Genomic DNA, 24,786 nt, shown 5'->3' on the forward strand with positions numbered 1-24,786 from the left:
CAACTGCAGAGAAACCCACTCATTATGTATTCAGCTGTTTCCAGATAACGGGAATAACCCACATTTATGGGCTTTTGTATATTTTTTCCAAGACATGACACTTTCATTTCACTGTGTAACAGCACACAGATTAGGGCAAATTATACATAGAGAAAATAGAGTGGTTAATGTCATAATATGCTATACAAACACAGTTTAGATACATTTTCACAAGGATGCCAGCCTTTTGCTTTTTTCCCCACAACTCCCACCACTCTTATCATCAGCCTGACTGGGGGTGGTGTGTGTTTTAATATTGAGGGTCATCAGCTCATTTACACAAAACAATGTTTATAAAATGTTTAGGGATCAGACAATAATAATGCTAACAAGTAATGAGCAGCGAGACATCTAGTGTTCACATTTTTATTATTTAAATATGGCATACAGTAATATGGCAGTGGAAAAGTTAAACATGCTGTGTGTCAAATGGAATCTCTCCTGCCAGTTAGCCTTGTGATGTCATAACGGAAGCTACATATGCTACTCTGGTTCTCCACACACAGAGTGCCATTTTGAAGGACCCCTTCCAAGACAGCAGACTTCCTGGCAAAGTGAACTGCAGAGTGTCGGCTACCCGGCAAAGAGATTTGCAGAGAGTCGGGATTCCAGCAAGAGATGTATGAACTCTTGAGAAGTGGATTTTTTATACGACATCTTAAAATCAATTAACCTATATATTTTTTTAATGTAGTCAGTTAACCTCTTAGTGCCCAGAGGGAAGGGCAGTTCTTTATGCCATGGTTCCCCAGAGGTTTCCTCCAGAAGAGGTTTTTCCTCTCCTACGTGCTGAAGAATGACTCTGTGTGAGTCCAGAGGTCCACTCGCCCCCACCCATACAATGTTTCTATTATATAATAAAGCTTTGGTGGTCCCCATAATCATTGTTGTCTATTAGTAATTCTTTCAAAATCCTAAAAGGCATTAATCACCTTTAGTTACATTATATTTTTGCCATAAGTCTGCGCTGATATGTTAATGAACATTCCTTAATAATCATAATAATACCTCTCAACCAGCACTGTGTCTGGAGAGCAGTCTCTGCTGCAGCACACCCTAGCGTTTCAGACCATGACTGTTCTGCAATGTGTGGATGTGAGCGCCTGCGTGGGCTCGTTAAGGTACTGTGGAGCTTCTGGGGTTTTTCGCTAATATAGTTTTTATTGCGCAATCAAAAGTGCTGATTCAGCACTGCAAAGTAGTAGGAACTTACTAAAGTCAATCACAACATAGCGTAGCCAATGTATACAAATAATGAATTGATACCCAGCAGCCACTCAGTGGCAGAAAAACGCGCTAATTGCATGCAACAGGAGCAACTGCCGTGCATGCGCAAATCGGGCAACACGGCAGTTTAAAGGGAGCACACAGCTATCATGTGTATTTAACCCCTTAATGACAAAGCGGGCTCACAATGCATTGTTTTTGGAGTGTCCATTTACAGGGGCTGCTGATATGTATTTATTTATAAAACATGAAAAGGAGGCCAGGCCCAGCCTGTCGTCTAATCGCTATGTAACCTTACATGCCACCCACCGCACTCCCCCCAAGAGGTTCCTGCGCCGCCGTGCACACTAGCCGTTTCAGTAGCTCGTTAACATCTGGACAGCTACCGCCCACACTCTACAGGGTCGCTTCCTCTTTCTCTGCGTCTGCGTAAAAACGCTTCAAGAAACAGGCTCGCCCTTGTTTCAACCAATCGCTAGTGTGTTTCCGAGCAGCCCCGCCTTTGGTGGGCACGTCGCTGTAAATACATGCAAGCTGCGTCGAGCGACCACCCTGCGCGCTCACGGCCGGTGAAAGGCGGAAGTGACGGCGACGAAGCGGTTCTCGGACTCGGGAGACCCTGCTCCCCCCTCCCCTCCCCGCCCGGCGCACATAGGGAGGGTAGTGCCCGGGGGCTGCCGCGCTCTCGGTACCAGTGAGAACCCTGCAGCTGTAACCCGGTCTCCATGGCGACCAATCTGCGGAAGGGCGGCGGGCTGATCGGGCTGGTGAAAGACGCTTTCCAGCCGCATCACCACCCGGCCGCACAGCCGGGGGCCGTGGACAGAAAGACGGTGGAAAAATGCTGGAAGCTGATGGACAAGGTACTGTATTTTTTACACGTTAACCGACACCGAGCTCAGAACGTGAATCTCTGCGACGTTCTCTTTATCCCTATGTGTGCTCTGCAGCCCCGTGCTCACCCCGCATCACCCGACAATCCCTGATTCTCGTTACCTACAGCACTGTCTCGCGTTAATGGAGTCATAGCTGTAGGTAAGACTTGCACATCCATCCTGACGTGTCCATACCTGTCAGTTTATTAATCCATGCTGCCCGGCATCTACTGCCCGAGATCACGGAGCAGTCTCCGGCACACGCCCTGCCCAACGGGCCGGAACCTTTCCCACAGACCCTTAATGACATCAGTGCTGCAGCTCTGTCCTCACAGGCTTCGTGACGTCACATGACGTCTAATGCCTCTGTTTTATTGACATTGGATGGACACTCTTAAAAGGGGGCCATGCTGGACAGCGCCCAGGTTACCACGCGATGTCGCAAAACTCAGGACAGCGTTCTTCAAGAAAAACCGTTTAACGTAAAATAAACAATCAATTTCCCAAAATATCAGGATGTTTAGTAACTTCCGTGTTCTGTTAGGTAATGGAGCAGAATATGCAGCGCGGTTATGTTTTATTTATACAGCGCCCACAATTTAGGCAGCGCTTTATACCATGCATACATTCATGGATATGACGTAACTGGAACGGACAGACAGACTGACGGACCGATGGGTAGAGAGGACTCGGCAGGCTTCGGCTCTAGAGATCAGTGCTGTGTGCGGATCTCTCCACGCTCCCGTACTCCGCAAAACTGCACGCAAACTGTGAGAAGCATGTTTCACGTTTCAGGGCGTTCGTCTATAGAATATATAACGTGTACCGCAGGACTGCTCCGTAATGAGCATTCATCTCCTAGAAACATCCTTAAAGGAATGGTCTTTTGTTACTTTCATTATATAAGCTCCGGACCATCCTCGTTGCGGAGACTGTTGTGCGGGGAGCATGTGTGAGAGCGCTGCTTGCGTACTAGTAAGAAGTCTCAGGGAAAGGAACACGAACACGATGCAGACAGAGGAGTCTCATAGTGAGAGACAAACAGACCGGTTCCTAGATTTAGGCTGTGATGGTCCCTTCAAAGCTTCCATTTGTTGCTATATGTACAGCTGAAACATTAAATGGCACATGCTGTCATTTAAAGGGACAATGGCCCCCATCCTTCCAGCTTTTTATTGCAGGGCAACAGAGGGGAAAGGCCATTGTAGCCCCCTGTGCTCGTACAGGACCATGGAGATAACTCAGCGAAACGCTGCTCGAATAGCACGGAAAGGGCAATCCGTGAAATGGTCGTAGTTTGTTTTAGTGAATCGTGAAAGAAAAGGACGCAGCTCCCCATAAGAAATACACTGTTGGAGGTGATCTGTGACTCTCCGCGCAGCCAGCACTTGGCTTGGTGGCTCAGTTGTTGTTCTTGTGTGATAACGGGCGGCACAGTGATGATCACTTTAGTTTGTAATGCCCGTTTGTGGGAGCTCGTTATTAAAATGGTATAAAAATGATATTTCTAATCAACCCACGAGCTCTGTAGTTTGTGTCTAAACCCGAAACAAAGGCCATCAAAGTCGTGATAGTGTGAGTGAGGATGCATGGTAGGCCGGATGTATCCGTGTTTTTACACAGTACTGTCACACAGTCATATTTAGTCCTCCTCGCCTTGTATCTTCAGTGCTTTGTGTTGCGTTCAGACCACAGTTACTCGCTAGAGGGTGATCGGTGAAACTCATGCTGACGGCTGTGGCTTTAATACAGTCTACGGTGCTAGAGAAAACCTCAAGCGTTCTACGTGGAGGCGCAGTTACTAGCTTAAAAATCGTGCCAGGGAGTTACACATTTTAATGCTATTTAGTAAAATGATGAAAGTGAAGATGCTCTCTGGATACTTTCTTTCCGTTTTCATTATTATCTGTGGAAGTAGCGTGTGGTCTATTAATTTAGTTTGAGTCTTACCGGGATCTTGATAGCCACCCCTCTGTTTTCTAGCATGTGAGTGAAATTTTAATATGAGCTATTCTGGCGTATCAGCACAGAAGTCTCAGGGTGTCTGTGAGGTCCAAACTACCTATATTTTCCATATGCACCTATATACTAATCCGCCTGGCTTAATTGTGAAGGTAAGAGACCTGTAGAATGTCAGTGGTTATCCTTTCTCACCGCATCACAGAGTAGTCTCACATTTCAGTGACATTTGTACATCTATCTATCTATCTATCTATCTATCTATATTAGTGGTCTTGAGATTGCTCTCCATGCTTGTTTATGCATGCACACTTCATTCAATTAACCCATGCCATTACCAAAGCTTGTATTTGGGAAATATTGTGATATTGCTTATCTAAATGAACCTTCTGGAATTACCAGCATGTTATCTATAAATGCGTCCTAAATATGATACAATCCTTATCGAAGTTGCAATAATGAACAAACACAATCCGTTTCAACTAATAACACACGCATTATTGCATTCTTGTCCATATTGAATACATCGTTCAAAAATTCACAGTGTGGGTTTGAGAAAGTTTGTGAATCCCTGGGCTAATCACTTCAACAAGTGAGTTAACAAACCTGTTAACCAATCAATGAAATGAGTGTAGAGGTGTTTTTTAAAGCTACTTTAAACAAATAAAATAAAAAAACACAAAGGTTTTGAGTGTGCAATTCAACAGAAGCATCTGCTGATGTGAACCATGCTTCACTGTCAGCCTGAAGTTTGCCGAAGAGCACTTCGATGATTCACAGGGAAAATGTTTAGTGGATGAAACTAAGGTTGAATTGTTCAGGAAGAACACACAGCACAACGTATGGCATAAAAGGCACCGCGTAGCCGCATGAAAATCATCTCAACGGTGGGGAGAAAATCTTTAGGGCTGCTTTTATGCCTCAGGTCCTGGACAGCTTGCCATCATTGATGGGGCAAATAATTTCCAGGTTTTCCAAGTTTATCCCAGAGTTATACAGAATAATGTCAGGGTGGCTGTTAGCCAGCTGAAGCTCAGTAGAAGTTGTGTAATGCAGCAGGACAGCGACCCTAAACATCAAAGTAAAAATCCTAAGGAAGAATGGCCTAAAACACCCGCTGAACGCTGTGCCGGTCTGATCCGCAGCTACCAGAAGTGCTTGTTTGAGGTTATTGCTGCCAAAGGAGGTTCGATCGCTTATCCAAGGGTTCACTTACTTTTTTCACCAGTGCTGTGAATGTTTCATGGGTGCGTTCAAGAAAGACACGACAGGTTATCATTGTGTGTTTGTTACTAGCTTAAGTACATTGTGTTTGTCTATACTTGTGGCTTAGATGTAGACCAGATCACATATTATGAACAATTTAATACCGAAAACCAGGTAATTCCAAAGGGTTCATTTACTTTTTCTTCGTTCTGTGTGGATGATAATCAATTCTTTGAGCCATTCATGATAGAGAGGGAGTGTTGTGGCCAAACAGGAACTGGCATGCCAAGTGAAATTGCATCCTTTTAACCAGCTGAAAACCACATCAACGATTGCGAGTCTTTTTTAAGAAGGAAATGTTTACAACACATTTCTGCTGTCTTGTCTGAATATTCTTTCTAGTGTTGTGCATATTTGTGTTCAGTGTTGTGTAGGTAGAATGGCGAGCTCTGTCTGCGAGTCTGGCGTGCAGACGGGGGAATACAAAATACGTTTTGAGCGTGCCGACTTCTATACACACACACACACACACACACACACACACACACACACGGGGAACTGCGGGCAACCTCAAAATGTTGTATGCAAGAAAAAAGGGGTCACTTTTTTGTTCTAGCATTGAAAAAAGTTATTCTATAGGGTATATTGGTACCGAATGGAAGGTATGCTTGGTTTCTCTTACATTAGCTTACCTGGAGGTTATCGCGTGATATTTGTAGCTCCAGTATGCCAAACCTGACTTTATGTCTAGACACCAGAATCACATTAACTTGTAGACACAGAGCTATTGCGTGCCTTAATACCCCATGTCCACTCCAACTCCTTGGCTTCCAGTATAATCGCTGTTGACCGGATAGAGCACTAAGTTGTGTCAAAGTTGTCCACATTTGCAGTGATCAGGAAAGTAGTGCGGCAGGGCTTGGTTGCTGGATCATTGTGCTATCTACCGAGTGTGTGATCAGAATGATTTACCTGTTATAAATTGTACACAGCTAATTCAAATAGCTCAAACATTTTTAATTATTTGGCCGTCATATGAGAAACATGAAAACCATTACGTAAAAGTATATGTTTCTGAAAAGTGGAGAAGCATACAGAAGCCCCTTGGGGGGGGGGGGGGTCTGCTTAGGGTCTCTTGCCCAGGTTATGTGCACCTGAAGAAACAAAACAAGAAAATGAACTTTTATAGCGAGGGGCGGTATTTGTTTTGGTATTAAGGTTTTTGTGTAATGTTAAACAATTCAAGATAAGACAATGTACAAAAGTGTCCTTTTAACATAGACACAAAAAAGGAAATTATGGTAAAACAAACATGGTTAAAATTGCAAAAAAAAAAAGTCTCTAGAAACATAGAATGTGTCTGCAGATAAGAACCGATCGGCCCTTTTCGTCTATCCATTATTCTGTCCTCCGTCTTGTGTTGTGTTCAGGATGGCTGAATCTCTATACTGTGCACGTCTTTACGGTATGAAATGCCCTTTGTCATGAGACAACAAATCTATGTATTTATCACAAGACTTCCCTTGTAAGTTACAGGTATATAGTTGGGCAGCATTTTTTATGTAGTTTACTGAAGAAGCAGGAAGACTGCAGGTTTATAGAGAAATTATGAAATGGGTCATTTTTAATTTGGTCTTTAGGAGGGTGTGTGTGTGTTTTTGTGTGTGGTTTGTTCTCCTCCACCTGCTTTCATTCACATTACCTGATCTCTTGTTTTGCATAGGTGGTCCGTCTGTGCCAGAATCAAAGGTTGGCTCTGAAAAACAGCCCCCCGTATATTCTGGACCTGCTTCCCGACACCTACCAACATCTTCGCACAATTATGTCTCGCTATGAGGGGAAAATGGAGACGCTGGGAGAAAATGAATATTTCCGGGTTTTCATGGAAAATCTCTTAAAGAAGACAAAGCAGACAATTAGTTTATTCAAGGAGGGGAAGGAGCGCATGTACGAGGAGAACTCTCAGCCTAGGTTAGTCCTGGATACGTTTTCATATTGTGGCTAATGAATGAAGTCTTTGGGGTATAAATCTCTTTGGGAACGTGACTTTTTTTGCCTCACCTTATTTTTATATGCTACATCTCCAGACTGTACGGGCTGTAGAATGGTGTTTCTTTACACTAGTGATATAAAACAATCCTACAGCTGCATATGTTGCTGAAGTATATGGAGTACAGTGCTAACCTTCCAATGACTTTATATATTCCACCTTCCTCTAACTCCTTCATCTAAAATACTTCTTTACACGTCTTACAATTCATGGAGCTAGTTATGTAGCTTAGGCTACCTTTTCTGACTGCTGCACTTGGTAAATGCTAAAGTACTATTAGGGACAAAGTTTATATTCCTCTTTTGGCTTCAGAGAAACTCGGATACACAAAGCTTATGGTGTAAAAAATAGGAAGTTTGTTGAAGACAGAGCGGCAAGTTACAGAAAAGAGGAAGTATGTAACGGCAGGAAGACGCAGTCAGCACGATGGTTATCGTTGCCAAGAGTAGCCTTAATTTTCTAAACTAAAGCACAAAGAAAACCAGCAGATTAACAGGTTGTTTTGCGTTGGTATCCAAGCTTAAAGCCAAAATGGAGTAGCTCAGAAAGCAGTAGAGAAATGTACTTAATTACCGTATTTGCTCGATAAGACAAGGTTTTATTTCAGAGCAAATGCGCTGCAAAATATCCCTCGTCTTATATTCGGGGTTGTCTTCTGATTGGACCTTTTAAATAGAGGTCTGACTCAAATGCAGATCCCCCGCAGCGGATCCTCCTCTCTGGCAGCCGGTGGGTGTCTTTGCGATGTGTTCAGACAACCTCCGCTGCTGCTGGCACTTCCGCCGGGGCATCTATGACAGAGCACCAGTGTCACATGACCTTCCGGTGCTCAGTCATAGAAGCCCTGGCGGAAGTACCGGCTTTCTGGAGGCAGAGTGGCATATATATGGGTGTATAACGCATATCTGGGGGCAGAATGGCAAATAGGGGGTTAAAGGCATCTCTGGGGCATTTTCTCAATCATAGCTTTTATTAAAAAACAAATTTCCCCTATAAGGTAGTCTTATATTTAGGCTTTTTCTCTTTTTCCTAAATAGTTATTCAAATTTTGGGGGGTCCTCTTATAATCGAGCAAATACGGCATATGACAGATCCTATATCATGTTTGTACGTAATAAAAAAAAAAAAAAACACAATAAAGAGCTGTACTGTATGAATAGAGCATTCACTGCCAAAGCCAAATGAGTGAGTGTATTATATATATTTTAATCTCAAAATAGGCTATATGTAATAGGATAAACATTTAGGCGAACATCATGGGGACAGCTGTTCCTTCTGTCATGATTATTCCTCGCTTCCCGCCCTGCTATCTGAATTGTGGTTAGTTATGGTAGCCTTTGAATAGGTGGGGTGAGGAGAACAGGTCATTTATTAGATGAGTTGCCTTGTTGTGGAGGTAAACCTGTAAACATCTTCCAAAAACCGAAACCTACGAGCTATAAATAGGTTGGATAAGCTGTAAAGGCAGCCGTTCCTCGTCTTTCCTGTTCCTTGGTTCAGATTGTTAATGGTATCTTACAAACAGGAAGGTAAAATGAGTCGGCCGTGTATCTTCCCACATTACACCTATCACATCTCTGAGAGATATACAAATACCCCAGGGATATAGAAATGTCTGCTGCGCTTCCCAAATCCTGTGTTACAGTGTAGTGCACAAAAGTTGTAGTAGACTATTGAAAATAAACCATAATATGGGTATATTTACAACAGCATATCGTGATATTTTTTAATGCTAGTATCTCAGTTTCTGTATCTATTCCCCCCCCCCCCAAAAAAAAAAACCTTTTTCAAGGTGCTGATACTCCAGGAGCATAGCCTTTTAGCATTTAAACATCAATCTTTCAGTTAGTTTTACTAATGGCAATTACATATTCTCAAGGCTTTGTGACCCCACTTTCTTTCCCACGGTGCCCTTATATTTGCATAATATTCCTTTTTTTATAACATCCCTCATGCATGAGACTGCAAGTTAATAGAGAGAGGGCAGCTGTGCATGCAGAATGCATTTTTATGTTAAATCAATCAAACATTACGTCTGTTTTGCATAATTGTCTATTGACCTACCTAATTACCTGTGTATGAGGCTTAAATCCTGTGTAATTCCATAATTCACTGGCCTTATGTCCAACACTGTAGCCTTAACTTCCATCGGAAACTGCTTTTGGGCCATGGAGCGGATATCTACTGTTATAAATGTCATGAAAACCGCCGCTTTGTGCTAGGGCTTTCCCGCTTCTAGTATTTTTTGTCGTATGACTTTTCTCATAGGATGGAATAGAAGAAAATTATGTTCCGCACTATTAACGGCTTACATTGATTCAGTTCATTCTGAAGATGAGCGTCACTCATGTCCTACCTTGATTACTGGAAGCCCCTTAATTTTTTATATGGTCCTGAAAAAATGTCAGGGCAAATACTTATTTGCCTCTCCTCGGTGATGCGCCACTCAAAGCATGCTACGTCACACTCTTTTACACACCGGAACTTTTCTGCTCGCTCTTCAGTGTGTTGTTTTTGCATTTATTTATTATCATTATCTTCCCAAATCACTTTCCATTCCTGTCCCAAAAAGAGCTCAAACATTACCATTATTAATGTATTAATTGAAAGAAAGGGGTTCACATGTTACAGGTTTTATATATGAATACAGATAGGAATTGTTATCTTTTTTGGCAACTATTGCCTTTTAGAGCCTAGTAAGTGCTGACAATTAGTTACTCGGTATCCTTTCACTGGTCATCAGCTGATTGTGTTGAAATCCGGCAGACTGTCAAAACTTGAAACTGTAACAACGAAACAATTACAAGATACTTCTCGGGCCAACAAAACTGCTTTACAGACTACTGAAAGAAGGCCTCGGAGCCGCGTGGGAGATGTCCGGCTTACGGCTTGGTTTTTTTCTTGGCGCAGATGAGTGGCTTTTTCCAGCGCTGCTATGGTGATAAGGGGTGCTTAGGCAATGTTTTCACACACACAGTAATATCAGAATTAATTTATTTTTTACGCACGTACTCGCCCACACATGACCCTTTGCTAGTTCTTGCAACCTGAAGGCTGCTTGTTGTTGGTAACTTAAGAGCAATTGTCACGTGTGTCGCCTACTGTGGCTGCCTGCCACCGTGCCATCAAACCCCATTCAAGTGTGCCCGATGAGATAGTAAAAACTATGCCTCAGACCCCCCCCCTCCACATGTACACTTTCTATACTATATTATGCCATTTAACTCTTTATTTTCTGTTCAAAACGCGGGCCACTTAAACCCTCCATGACAAAGCCCATACATTGTTTTTAATGGGTTTAAGGACAACTCATTGTCCTTAAGGGGTTAAAGTGGCATTATCACTATTGTATGATGGCATAATTTTCCATAAATGCATTTTTACTGTTTATCATACCAAATGTTTTATTTTTTTTTAAAATGATGCTTAATTTTTGTGAGCTCGGTAAAAGTGAAAAGAGCAATCACTGCTAAACAATGTCATTTTTCCAGGTTATACAGTCTGGGATTAATCTTAATTTGCTATTCTGTGTGGGAATTCCTCCCCTCCGTCCCTATATATTGGTTTGTGGTTGAGGAGAGGGGTTTATAATTTTAGGACAGGTAATGGTGGGTGTGCCACATCTCCCTTTTGATTTTAAAATGAAATATCTTAGAAACTGTTACACTGATGTGACAACAAGTACACCGTTACAACATAGTTATCCCGAAAGCTGCGGCTGCATCACTTCCCCTTTCCAGAGTCGCCTTTCGGCCATTAAGGTTGCTAAACCGTTATTTGAAAAAAGCAATTACTGCGTCGATACTTTGCGATACTAGTATCCTCTTACCTCCGCAATATGTACAAGGATGTAAATAAGGCCAGTCTTCCCTGTTACATGTGTATGCGTGTGTATTTCTCCTGTGCCAGTGCTGGAAAATACAGCAAACACACCTGATTGCGTAGAATTTTATTAACTGTTGCTTTCAAATGGTTACTGGTGCTGTTTATTTTCGTTTAGTGGCAGAGGAAGCAAACTAGGCAACCCCCCCATGTTTTTTCATCTCACGGATACACATTCTGCGACTTCCTTATTTATTCAGGTATCTGCTGATCATAATACAGCTCGCTGTGACGGCCACAACCGGAGTGATACATTGTGTTACCGTGAGTGCAAAGAATGCTTGTCACCTGTTTAACGCTGGCTACATATGAGTACGTGTGGTTAAAAACACTTTTAATCCAACATCGTACACTTCATGTTACTCCCTTATGCTGAATTAGTCAAAATAGCCATCAATTAATAATTAAGAGGAGAAGCCTTGTAGCTTCATGGGACCCTTTAACTTACCAGATCCTTGCATGGTTCCAGTACGAATCTAATTTTTTTTTGGGGGGGGGGCAACACAGCATCTGAAACATATTTATTATTTATTACATAACCAATGCAATCCAAATCCTTCTCCTTTTTGAAATACTTGGTGTACTTTCTCTTCTTTAATCTTTAAAGCAAAAGTCCAGATCCTATATTTTTTATTAATACAATAAACTAATTGTTAGATTGCGCACTATATGTGAATGAGTAACCCAGCCATCTAAACGTTAACTTCCTGTTCTACATTATTCTACTTCTGTATTTAAGTTGTTCCTCCCCTTTTTGTTTAAATCGGATACCATTGATGGCTGATTCATGAATCTTCCGTAAGGGTGGGGTGAGGAGAGAGGAGGACAGGAAATTGATTACAGATGCTAGTTAGGCACATTTTGCTGCAGATCTTAATTCCCTTGAGGTAAAGTAGACCCTTATAACATACAAGTAGTTTTAATGCTATTAAGGTAATGATTCCCCTTTAAGTTATTGAACAGCGTCCGCAAAAGTCGGTATCGGATTGCTCTGCAACATCTGTTAACAGATCATGATTGACTAAACTCCTTTCTTGATCTTAAGCTCTGTTAACTTTGTGATGGGTGACCTGACTTGTCAACGTTCTAATGCTGCCTGGAAACGGAGTTGGTGATTTGGTCAGAACTAGTGGACTCCTTGATGCTGAGAAGTACAGGCAGATACTTATCCATCATGCGATACCATCGGGGGGGCATCTGATTGGCCTCAAATTTATTTTGCAACATTACGATGACCCCAAACATACAAAGTCATTAAGAGCTATCTTAAGCGTAAAGACGTACAAGGAGTCCTGAAAGTAATGGTTTGTCCGCAACAGAGCCTGATCTCAACATCATCCAGTCTGTCTGGGATTACACGGAGAGGGAAGCAACTAAAGATGTCTAAAGCCACAGAAGGACTGTGATTAGTTCTCCATGATGTTTGGAACAACCTACTTTTTTTTCCATAAAAATAGAAAAACTGTGCCAGTGTACCTAGGAGAATTGATGCGGTTTTGAAGGCAATAGGTTTTCACGCCAAATATTCATTTGATTTTTCTTCACTTTCATGTTTTTGAAAGCAATATTATTTTACAGCATTCTCTCACACCTGCCTAAAATGTTCCACAGTACTGTTTATCTGGAGGCTGACATTGTCATGATATATTTTTGGGTGACTTTCCCTACTAATTGACCACATTGAATAGACTCTTGGCGAAGCTAATGTAGTCTGTTCCTCCGTAGACTTTCATTAGTCAGACTGGCAGACTAAGCATGAGCTTTTGTATTGTTTACCACAAGGTTTTTTCCAGCTATAGTTATATTTTCTTTTGGGGGGATTTTATATTTTCTGTATAAACTAGGGGGGGAAGTTGATGAGGGAAGTTGATGAGGCTGCCTTAGTTCCCATGGACTGGATGTTGGTGTTCCTGCCACCCTTATCCTTTTGCTTCCCCCTCCGCTGTCTTGGCCTGTTAATATTGTGGAATTGTCTTTTTAACTTTTTAACAAATTAACATTTTATTGTTGATCTGATGAACACAGGTGAAGAAATTGGTAGTGTACTTGTGTTTTTTTGCATGGGTCATAACTCCCGATTCCCGAGGCAAGTGGGTAACTGTTGCTGATTGTAAAAAAAAAAAAAACCCAAATGAAACATAGTTTGACAATGCGGTCCCGCGGGACCCGCCAAAAAACTTGCAGGCGGTCTTGCTGGTGCTGCGGGCGGCCAGGCACTGTACCTGCGGGTCCCGGTAATCCTGCGCAGTCCCGCAAGGCTGCCTTCTCGCTGCTCCCTTACAGTGTCTCCTCTCTTGCTCCGCCCAGGAACAAAACGGAGTCACGTGATGTGACGTCACTTCCCGTGACTCCGCCTTGTTCCCGGGGGAAGAGAAGAGACGCTGTGAGGGAGCAGCGAGAAGGCAGCCTTGCGGGAAATCTGCAGTTCAGGTAAGGAGGTGGGCGTGATTGGCCACAAATGTGGCGGGAGCGGGATTAAAAAAGCCGTCCCGCGCAGGGCTCTAATGCAGAGCATGTTTTGTATAACTTTTGTGAATGTATCTAAAATTCTGTTTCTCTCTCTCACTCTCTCTCACTCTCCCCGCAGGAGAAATCTGACCAAACTGTCCCTCATCTTCAGCCACATGCTGGCAGAGTTAAAAGGGATATTCCCCAGTGGTCTGTTCCAGGGAGATACCTTCCGGATAACGAAGGCAGATGCTGCTGAATTTTGGAGGAAAGCTTTTGGAGAGAAGTAAGGACCTGGAATTCTATAATTCTATAATATTTTTTTTATGTGTACGTTCTTCTGCCAGTAGTCGGGGTCTGTGCTTTGACATTTTTATTTTTAACAGTACTTGGGCACTTTTTAACTGAAATATGAAAATGACTTATTGTGGATGTCGCTTTCCCTGAATCTTACATGTTTACATCCTGTTTGCAAAACAAACCTAATGCCGTGGTTACAAATGAAAATGAACATTATATATGTATTTGGAAACCGAACGTTTAGGTGTACCGTGGAGATCTTTAACTTCCTTTTCTGTTTAGTTGGATTATGATTCCACTCTATCAAGGTATTGCCCCGATATTGTTGATTCAGTCAGGCTTTGTAACTGTGAATGCAGCGAAGGGAGATAACCTGGCTTTAGAGGTCAACTTTTCAACTACATACCCCGCAAAACAACAAGGGTATAGGCAGTTTTAATAAATTCTGCTAAAAGCTGTGATAACAGATCCCCTTTAAAACACATGTAAATGATCTTTTCTGCAATTTCCCTCTTCTGATCGTCAAGTATAGTCTGCTACAGAGTCTCAATGAAAATAATTGTTTTGAAATTTTCTTCATGACCTGAATCTCCTAGTTAAGAAAAGGACTTAAGCTGGTGCGCAGGATCCTCTTTACCTAATGTATCGGTTTGTCTTAGTCTTCCAAATCTAGTTTTGCTATACCCTTTAATGTATGTATTGTAAGAAGCGCTGTGTAAATCTTGGGCACTTTATAAATAAAACATAATAGGTGTACTCCTGCACCCCCTTTATAGAGCAGCTTGCGCTTTCCTCACGCTGTTTGTTCATCTAATAATTAAGAGCATATGGATTGCTTTAGGTATCCCTTTTAATAATGAACCATATAGTTCTGCCTCTTTAAAACCATATTTTCTTTTTTAAATTAATCTGTCTTTTTAAAACCGAAAAAAACATGCAAGGTTTCCGTTCGGTATCCTACTTCACCAGTACGTAATACACTACCCTGCACCTCTTATATTCTTTTTCAAGAAACTAGAGTCTTTTTAAGCTTGAATTTAAAGTGCACGTAAAAATCTTTATAAATTATCCAGCAATATTTCTTTAGCGATTGGCAATCAAAGAGCATTTTTGATGAAACTGTTTGTAGTAATTTTGCGTTTTACATCTTCTTCCTTTCTAAGAACGATTGTACCTTGGAAGATTTTCCGTCACGCTTTGCATGATGTCCATCCTATCTCATCTGGACTGGAAGCTATGGCTTTGAAGTCTACTATTGACCTTTCTTGTAACGATTACATCTCTGTTTTTGAGTTTGACATCTTTACACGTCTTTTTCAGGTAAGATGTTCAGGTGCATCTCCATTCACAGTTTCTGCAAGATGTATTAGGCCGCCGCTAGCTGATTGCCTTAGGTTGAAAATGCTATTAGACCCGTTTTTGAAAATTACTTTTTTGAAAAGAAAGGCACAGTTATGAATGTGATGTTTTTTTGCCTGAAATGAAAAGAGTTTGAGAGTTTATTTGGTGAGAGACTTATGGGTGTCTTTCAGAAGGATGTGTTATGGCATAGACATGAAAAGAGGTGGTTGCTACTGAAACAATTAAAGCACACCGTGTAATACATTACAGAGCCAGCATTCACTTTTTCAATGAGCTAAAGTAGCTAGTCTGTTGGATTTTACAACATGGGCCAGCTCCCCCCCCCCCCCCCCGCATGTACATCTGTGAGCCTTGGCCGCCCATGGCCCTATTGCCAGTTCACCACTCTTCCTTACTTGGACCACTTTTGATACTAACTCACTATTGTAGATGGGGAACAGCCCATAAGAGCTGCAGTAGTGCCAAAAAGTAGTGGTCTGTTAACTTTTGCAGGGGGTAACTCTCATAAATCAGCCAGAAAAGAAACCCCGCTAATTTGTAGAGGAAAACAGGGTCTGATTACATATTTCAGGATTAAATCAAAACTGGGTTGTAGATTGAGGAGAAATGTCGTATGGGACAGGGCTTGGCATGAAAAGGATTTAACGTAGGGAGAAAAATTAAGTCTGGATTTGTGTTAAATGGAACATTGTATACATTGATACTGGAATAACAATGTATGCTTGAGCCTGTCCTAAAACAGAACATTGAACTTCTGTTATGCCGCATGCTCCAATTGTTGGTTTTTGAATCGGATGATCTGCTTTCCATCTTAACCTTGATACCCATCTCAATTCTGGCAGCCATGGTCTTCCCTCCTGAGGAACTGGAACAGTCTAGCCGTGACACATCCTGGTTACATGGCGTTCCTGACCTATGATGAAGTCAAAGCTCGACTTCAGAAGTTCATCCACAAACCTGGCAGGTGATTACTTGTTGGAATTATTATTATTATTTCGAGAACTTATAATGTTAGTGTTGTGGAAAGCTGATCTGTTGTGTTCCTGGATCTCCATTTAGCAGCTCTATACATTAATTTAACACTGTTTACAAATTAAAATGTGTATTCTATACATATTGGGAAGCTACCTTGTGCATATCACTGGAGCTTTTGTTTTGGGATTAAAAGTGAGGATTTCGAAGACATTAATATTCTAGTTTTGCTACATTTTGAGAACATAATTCCACATCCCTCTCTTTTAAACGAAGACATACATGCATGTAAATATATTTTACCTAGTCTGCCGGTTAATTCTGCTATCAGAGTTCAAGCTTTAACTGGTCCTTGTTCTTGTCTTATGTTTAAGATAACTATATGCATATCCCATGCACTGTATTAACCTGTACCAGCCTCCCAGTACAGTAAAACTTCCTTATATCGAAGCCTCTGATCCTCCAGTTTACATATTTAACATTAAAATGTTTATAAGTCAACTGAAATGTCTAGATAGATAGTACAGTGCGGACAGAATTGTGTATTATTCTCGTCTAATGTTTTTCCTCCTGCGCAGTTATATTTTCCGTCTGAGTTGCACACGGCTGGGCCAGTGGGCGATTGGATATGTTACAGGTGATGGAAATATTCTACAAACCATTCCTCACAATAAACCACTTTTCCAGGCTCTGATCGATGGATTCCGAGAAGGCTTGTAAGTTGTTTTCTAGCGTTTGTTTTGTATGTGAGCGCGATGTATTATGTGGTGGAGTGTTTTATTATTGGAAGTTGTTGATGGGGATGGTTGATGTTCAGTTGTTAGCCGTAGCAGAGGTGGGTGATTAATGGACTATTGGTGATTCTCTGATATATCTGGTGTGTGGCAGCCCGGTGGCTTGGCGATTGTTGGCTTCTGACAGTGGCTCGCTGTGTTACTGATTACACTTTCCCTTTCTTAGTTATCTCTTTCCCGATGGCCGCAATCAGAATCCAGATCTTACAGGCCTTTGTGAGCCCACTCCTCAGGATCACATCAAAGTCACTCAGGTAACTTTTTCCAGAGTCGCTAGGAAAACCCAAATCTTCTTCGGCAAATGTCACTCCAGCACTGGTTGAATTCAAGCAATAATTAAGGACAGTGTAACTTTATGGGCTCCTTCCCTGCATAGTCATCGTTCCTTCAGCTGACACTTTTCATTATTAAATATCCTTTTATTTTCAACATTCAGCGATGATTTTCCGATTGTTTTTCGATGCTCTAGCCAGCCATTCATTTCACTTCATTCCCCTACAATCTGATATTTTTCATAGCTTTAGGATGGTGTCTATGCCAACTTATCATGATCTAGCAACGAATGACAGTAAATGTGGCTTACTACTGTGACATTAAATACCAGAAGTTTGTTGAAATTTGCAGACTGAGTCAAAATTACTAATGTATTTTGTTCTTGTGTATGCAGGAGCAATATGAGCTGTACTGTGAGATGGGCTCCACGTTCCAGCTCTGCAAGATATGTGCGGAGAATGACAAGGATGTTAAGATTGAACCCTGCGGACACCTTATGTGCACTTCATGCCTCACCTCTTGGCAGGTTAAAAAAAACAAAACAAAAAAACCTTTTTTAAATATTTTGGTTAACAATAATTGCAACTGCTAATTGAATTCCTTACAACAAATGTTTGTTTTGCATGTTGTGAAAACTGCTCCTGAGGTACAAATCACTTTCTTCCTCGTAGGAATCGGAAGGCCAAGGTTGCCCCTTTTGCCGGTGTGAAATCAAAGGAACTGAGCCGATTGTGGTGGATCCGTTTGATCCAAGAGGAGGTGGCATGGCTGAAATGTTGCGACACTGTTTAGATGGAGCTCCCTCCCCTTGCTATGATGATGATGATGATGACAGTGGGAATGACTCTCTCTTCATGCTTGCGGGAGCCAAGGTGCAATGAGGGTGCAATTGTTGGTTAGCTTGATATATTTTAGAGAGAAGCTTCCACAATTTAATAGTATATCAGATTTTTCATTGATTCGTTGAAGCTGTATAATAGCTGTTTGTATGTTTACTAGCTCTGCTATATAAGCCTATTATACAAGACAAGCAACTTGACTCCAACTTACCACCAGCAAGCAAACAGAATGGCTTACCCAGACAGACACTGAAAATCTTCATTAGAATTCATATTAGTCACCCAAAATATCACATGCCTGACAACAATGGCAGCCTCCTGGTTTTTGTCAATACTGTGTATACCGCTGCATTTTGTGATTGGATATTTTAACGTTTAATCAGTGGTTTTCAATCAGAAATATTGTAAAAGCGTTATGAATTCTGTACAGCACCTGTATGTTCTTTAGAGCTATTTAGCTAACGTTTTCAGCATTCTTGTACACAGGTGGAGAGGCCTCCCTCTCCTTTGTCTGTTGCTCCACAAGCGTCCCTGCCTCCTGTGCCACCTCGTCTAGACCTGCTACAGCAGAGACCCCCCAATCCCTCCGGAGCCTGCAGCCCTGCAGCCACCTCTAAGGTAAGACGCAGCATTACCATGTTCGTGGCTTCACGCTGCAGGAGAAAATGTCTCTAGCTTTGTTGCCTCCATCCACGGGCCAAATTGGTTGACAAAGAGACTGTCTGCTCTAGTTTTTGGCCTAGCGTGACTGTTATTAGATATGTCACTCTAATGGGATTTGTCGTTTTTCTGTAATTTTGCAGGTTCCCAGCAGCATACATCACAAGGACAAACCACTGCCCATCCCACCAACTCTTAGGGACCTTCCTCCGCCTCCTCCTCCTGACAGACCTCATTCTATGGTGGGTGACAGCAGACCTCAGAGGAGACCTCTCCCTTCCACACCTGCAGACAAGCCCCTTCCAGCTCCCTCAGCCCGTCCTGCAGACCCCTGGAATCCCCGGTCTGTGCCCAAGGCTCCCACACCCTGCGTGCCACCAGTGGGGGACTCCTGGGCAGGGGGGAAAGAATTATCCAACCGTCACTCCCTGCCTTTTACACTGCTATCGCATGTTGATGACAGAAGGGATCGGCATGGGAGCACTCAGAGTTTGGATAACACTGGCATAGTGAGTAAAGTTTATGGGCTTGAAAGAAAAGCCTGGGAGTGGTTGCCTAACTAGGGAATATAATATAGCACTGTGTTCAAGGTGTGGATGGGACTGCACTGTTGGATGGTGCAATGGGGAAGTTGACGTTCCACGTGTTCTGGGCTGGGTTTGATGGGCAGTATGTGGCTACAGCATGTACAGTATATGAACAAAAAGTATACATATGTTGTTTGTTGCATAACACCGTTACCGGTCATTGTCTCTCCTATACTCTTCTGCTTTGTAAATACAACCTGTTCTTTCTTTAACTTACTATTGCGCTGCATACTCAGGCATTGTCTTAATCTTTTTTTGTCGTTTCCCGTAGAATTTATGTGCGGATTTGATGGCAGGAATCGATCTGGATGACCCCAAAGTGAAGCAGTCGTCTTCTGCCAATGCCATCTATTCTCTTGCCTCCAGGTATATGTTGCTTATGAGATAACCATGTGAAATGGTAGATAACCTTCTTAACCTGCACAATGTTTGTTCAGTCATCAAAACAATCACAGCTGCAATTTACATAGAATATAGAATTTGATAGTAGATAAGAACCATTCAGCCCATCTAATCTACCCATTTTTCCTGATGTAAGACTCAGACCTTAATCAGTCCTTGGGCTTCTTTTAGATTCAGGGTAGCTATATGCCTGTCCCATTCCCTTACTGTATTAGCCTCTACCACTTCTGATTGCAGACTGTTCCATTTATCTATCACCCTCTCAATAAAGTAAAGCTTTCTTACAAGATCAAGAAACTAATACACAATGTTGCTTTAGGCAAAGTGTAAATAAATTGGGATTTTAATTGTAAAAGTTTGTGTCTTTGTCAGTGCCGTATCTCTCTTCTGCGCTGCCCTCATTATAATGCAGAGTGCTGGGATATGACATCATCTACATGTGTCCAGCATGAATGATGCAAAGTGCATAGCGGAAGCAAACTGTGCGAGCTGCGCCAAATTGGCAGAGACCTCCATAGTGTTAATGGGCCAGTTGGATAAATTGGAGATCTCCCTTTCTAACCGGCGCATTTACTCCTTGATATGCAACAAAAGGGGCTGCTGCACTAAGCCTAGTCTTTGTATGGCTGCTGCATTGTCTGATAAAGGGATACACATATGTGCACCTATGTTATGGCTAGATACAGAGGTGTATTAAAATGTAGGCACTGTAGGGGTTGAAGGCAGGTGTTACCAAAAAGGGATTCTTTGCAGTACAGATCACTATTTTCTGTTCCGTCAAGTCTCTGTATGTATGATCTGCAGCTATGCACTGTGTGGCCACTAAAAAAAAACTGCAACATCAATCCAAGTGAAAACCCGGTAATAAGCCAAAAATGCCCAATTCATCCGTATCTTGTCAGATTGACGAAGATACTATTTAATTGAAATACGATCTTGAAGACTTGGTAACTGGTTTTGTGTTTTTTTTGACTGAAACAAAGTTTGGTTAAATACGTTGCTTTGACTCCTCATTCTTTTTTTTTTTTTTCCCCATTAGGCCGCTTCTGGTACCAAAGCCTCCAGCAGGGGACCATTCAGATAGTGGTGAAGACTCTGAGTACATGTGCCCGTCATCACGACCCGTAAATCCGACCGTGGTACCAAAACCTGAAATAAGGAGGCCAATGGATTCACTGCCTGGCATGCGGTTTGTGAATTTTATAATTCAGTTTTTCTCCCCAGTTGGTGAAGGTACATCTTCACTAGTGTGGGTGCATCTTAGAGCCGGTATGGTGGTGTGTTGGCTAGATGGGCATCCTCACTAGAATTTGTTTTGCTTCTATCCCGCACAGTCTGCCTGAGCATTTGATGGAAAGAGATTCCTATGAAACGATGTACAACATTCAGTGCCAAGCTACACCTCTTCTTCTGGAGCCAGAGAGAGAGGAAGGTAAGGTGGTATATTTTTGAGGTCTCAGGAAACTGGATAGATGTTTTAGGGCTAACGAGACATGCTGTTTTTTATTTACATCAGGTTGCAAAGTTCTAAATCATGCAACGCTTTCAAAAAGTCACTTTTTAAACAAATGATGATATGCTATCTTGAGTGACAAGGACTCTCTGGCACTTGGTTATGTTCTTTGATCTTAATTAGAATATTGTTAGCTGGAAATGCAAGCCGTCCATGACTGATTTAAAATATCATTTTATCTGCGATGACAGGTTGACCTAACATGTATGACAAACCTGACCTTTGAAGAGAGCAAAGCGTGACCGCTTACCAAACAGCGGAAGATAATCTTAAAACATGCATTTGATATTCATTACTGCTTGGATTTTTTGCCAGACTAATGATAAGCCATTTATCTAAATAACCTTACGTTAAAATCTCAAAGACACAAAAAGAGAACCTATAGTTAAAATCCAATAGAGATAAATGCATGGAGATGCTATGGCATGATAGTTTAAATGCCATAAGGGGTGAAAAGAGACAGGCATAGAGGTGTCTTGCCTCCTTTTAAGGATATAAATGAGGTTTCCCAAAAGGACAAGGCACCCCAGATTCAAAGCTTGTTCCGTAAGGTCAGCTGTAGTGTAATAAAGCTCCAGGAGTCTAAAAACATGGAGAAGGGATAGTCTTTTGGGTTTTTGGACACTATCAGAGGGACTGCAAATGCAGAGCTATAAAAGGGAGTACAGTAACACTCATTGGAAGTGTTTAGAACAAATAAAGGATTGGCGTAGGACGTTAATCTTTATTATACTGTTTTCTATTTTTGGAAGTACTTTTAGTGATGGAGGAGTTTGGAATTAAGAAAAATAACTTTAGCCCTTCGTATTTCGCTTCGTTGCTGGTGTAGAGGCACTATTTGGTAATTGGTCGCTCTATAGCTTGTCAGGGGTGTTGCTTCTATGACTTGCACTAAACAAAATTTGTACCGGATCGAGTCTAGTAATGCTTATGTATTTGCATTTGTCGCAGCAGAGGAGTGTCCTATAACTACCAACAATGGGCCAGAGGCCGATGAGGACAATGGATACGACATACCAAAGCCCCCTTTGCCTATGGCTCCTGCTCGCCGGACCCTCTCTGATATCTCTAATGCCACACCTGCCTTCAGCCCCTCAGCAATGGGCATGGATCCTGGAGCAGGTGAGAATTCGCAAGGCATACGTTGTACTAAACTGTGTGATTCATTATGTTTGGATACTGGATCAAGTAAGACTTCCACTTGATGACAGGTCTAGTTGTGTGCGTACAAAGTGCTTTTTCCAAGTATTTATCATCTTAAATGTCTTATATTAAAATGGTTTTATGTAGGATTCTCTTTCCATTAATCTACACAAAACACTTCATAGGGTCCATAAGAAAATGCTAAACTATTTACACGTATATACTGCATTCCACTGGGCTGTCAAAGCAAGTTGGGTGGTTCTGGAGAACTAGAGCTATGTTCTATATAGTGCCATCATAGTCCGCATCTCTGTACAGTAAGTATAAACAGGGCATAACAAATAGTGCATAACTTAACAATTTTGCTTGAGGCAACAAAACATAAGGAGGGTGTCATGATTAACTCATATAACGTAGTGGATGCATGGAAGGGTAACCCAGCAGAAGTGGTTAGTTTCTTTGTTTAGGCATTCAATGAGTTAATCTGAGGTTGATGTAAATGTGTTTTTGTACATGCCCTCTGTATCTGTTCTGGCTAGAGGTGTCATCTTCCCAAAGGACCCCTGTGGTGATTCATGGCCTAACAGATAAGGACCCTGAGTTATAGGAATGCCATTCCTATCTTAAGTGGAGGGGTTATAACTTATTGGCACATCAAAGATGGGACCCGATTCTTGGGGATGGTGTCATATAATCAGTCATGTGGTCAGAGGGGCGTTTGCTTGCAAAAGTCTGATTTAGGGACAATGCAGCGACCTCAAAGCAGAACTCCATGATATACTCTGATCGGAACAACATCGTAAGAATCCATCTGGACTTAAGGAGTTCCCACATGCCTACTTATTGGAGAAACTCGTGAGTGAGGGTCCTGTGTTTAAGTCCCTTTGTTTTTAAGAACTGTTTGCTGTTTTATTTTTATTTTGTATGTCTTGTTTTTGTGATTCTGGCACTGTGTAATCTTTGTCGTTTTGTTATTAAAATATTCATAATCCAAGTCTGTCTTTGGGCTCTAGTATCGATATCCACAAACCCTAAGAGAGCATAACACGTTACCATATTGTTATTAAGTTTTACAGGATATATATATATATATATGTTAGTTGCCTGGGGTGGGTTGATATATATATATATAGAGATAAAGGTTCTAATTCGGATTTCTCACGAATCCGGTATCAAAATCGTGAGTGGTGGCAGACTACCTGGGGGGATACAGGCAGGATTTGGGGGTTAATTTGGTGTAATTTATGCCTTGTTAAGGGGTGAAGTTAGTAAATCCAGAGGCCTGGTACCCCTTCATGCCCACGCCCTCCACACAGTCACGGCTTGGCAAGTAGTCCTGACCGTGACAGAGGGTCGTCCTCAAACAAGCTTACAATTTGTGTAAACTCTTTGCTTTCATTTTTTATTTTTTTATTATAAATGTCAAAGGTTCACTAAATTTGGCATAAGGGTTCACTCGGATTGTTTTTTGTTTGTTTTTTAGGGCTCCTGGAGTTTTCTCAGGTTCCTGAACGTCCCCCTAAACCCTTCCCCAGACGGATGAACTCTGAGCGCAGACCTGCAGCAGGTGGGGATGTCGTGCCAGGTCCACTTTCCAGCGAGATTGAGAGTTTGTTAAACCAGGGCTATTCCCAACAAGATGTAAACAAGGCCCTGCTGATTGCCCATAACAACATCGAGATGGCCCGCAACATCCTTCGTGAGTTTGTGGCCATCCCTTCCCCTCCTCACGTGGCCACATAACGATAACCGTTCAAGAGCACTCCCATCCCAATTAAAAGAAGAGGAGTGAACGAGAAAGTACCTCTGTCCCCGACGTTCAGAAGTAACAGAGGGACAATTGGGACCACTGGGGGTAGTTGTGGGTACAAGGAAATAAAAGTTAAAGGAAAATACCCACCCCCTAGCTGGAAGAATACAGGGTACGGGTGCCAGTCTACCCATTGTCAATAAGCATTACCAGTCAGGTCATCCGTAAAAACAATCCAAACTCTGCTATGTAAAGCAGTTTTCCCCCGCGCGTCCTCTAGCGGTGGGCTACCTTGACACGGAGGACTCTCGGGCTGTAATATTCATGGATACACTGAAGCTATTTACCCCGTCTGACTTTTCAGTAGGTTGTAGGAATGTTAGATTTGCCAGTTTTTCACAGGGTGAGAAATTGGAGATGAACTGATTTTGATTTATCACACATTTCTTTACTGTAATAGTTTTATTTTTACAATCCCATTTAACTTAATGCTGTCTGTTGGTAC

At 42.0% G+C, this 24,786-nt stretch overlaps 1 protein-coding gene across 1 annotated transcript; it reads left to right on the forward strand.

Annotated features, from left to right (window-relative positions):
* The first annotated feature begins 1,991 nt into the window (after nt 1–1,991).
* Nucleotides 1,992–24,274, forward strand: LOC149298071 (E3 ubiquitin-protein ligase CBL-like). The gene is made up of 16 exons (XM_089487820.1): nt 1,992–2,129; nt 7,030–7,277; nt 13,826–13,972; nt 15,150–15,306; nt 16,191–16,312; nt 16,899–17,036; nt 17,281–17,368; nt 17,782–17,913; nt 18,059–18,259; nt 18,713–18,844; nt 19,030–19,395; nt 19,745–19,839; nt 20,915–21,064; nt 21,210–21,307; nt 22,343–22,510; nt 24,015–24,274. Exons 1-16 carry the CDS (start codon nt 1,992–1,994, stop codon nt 24,272–24,274), a joined length of 2,640 nt encoding a protein of 879 aa, XP_089343946.1.
* The last annotated feature ends 512 nt before the right edge of the window (nt 24,275–24,786 follow it).

The sequence above is a fragment of the Sceloporus occidentalis genome, unplaced genomic scaffold, assembly GCF_023333645.1.
Source record: "Sceloporus occidentalis isolate IW3139 unplaced genomic scaffold, rSceOcc1.0.p SCAF_35, whole genome shotgun sequence".
In the NCBI taxonomy this organism is placed as follows: domain Eukaryota; kingdom Metazoa; phylum Chordata; class Lepidosauria; order Squamata; family Phrynosomatidae; genus Sceloporus; species Sceloporus occidentalis.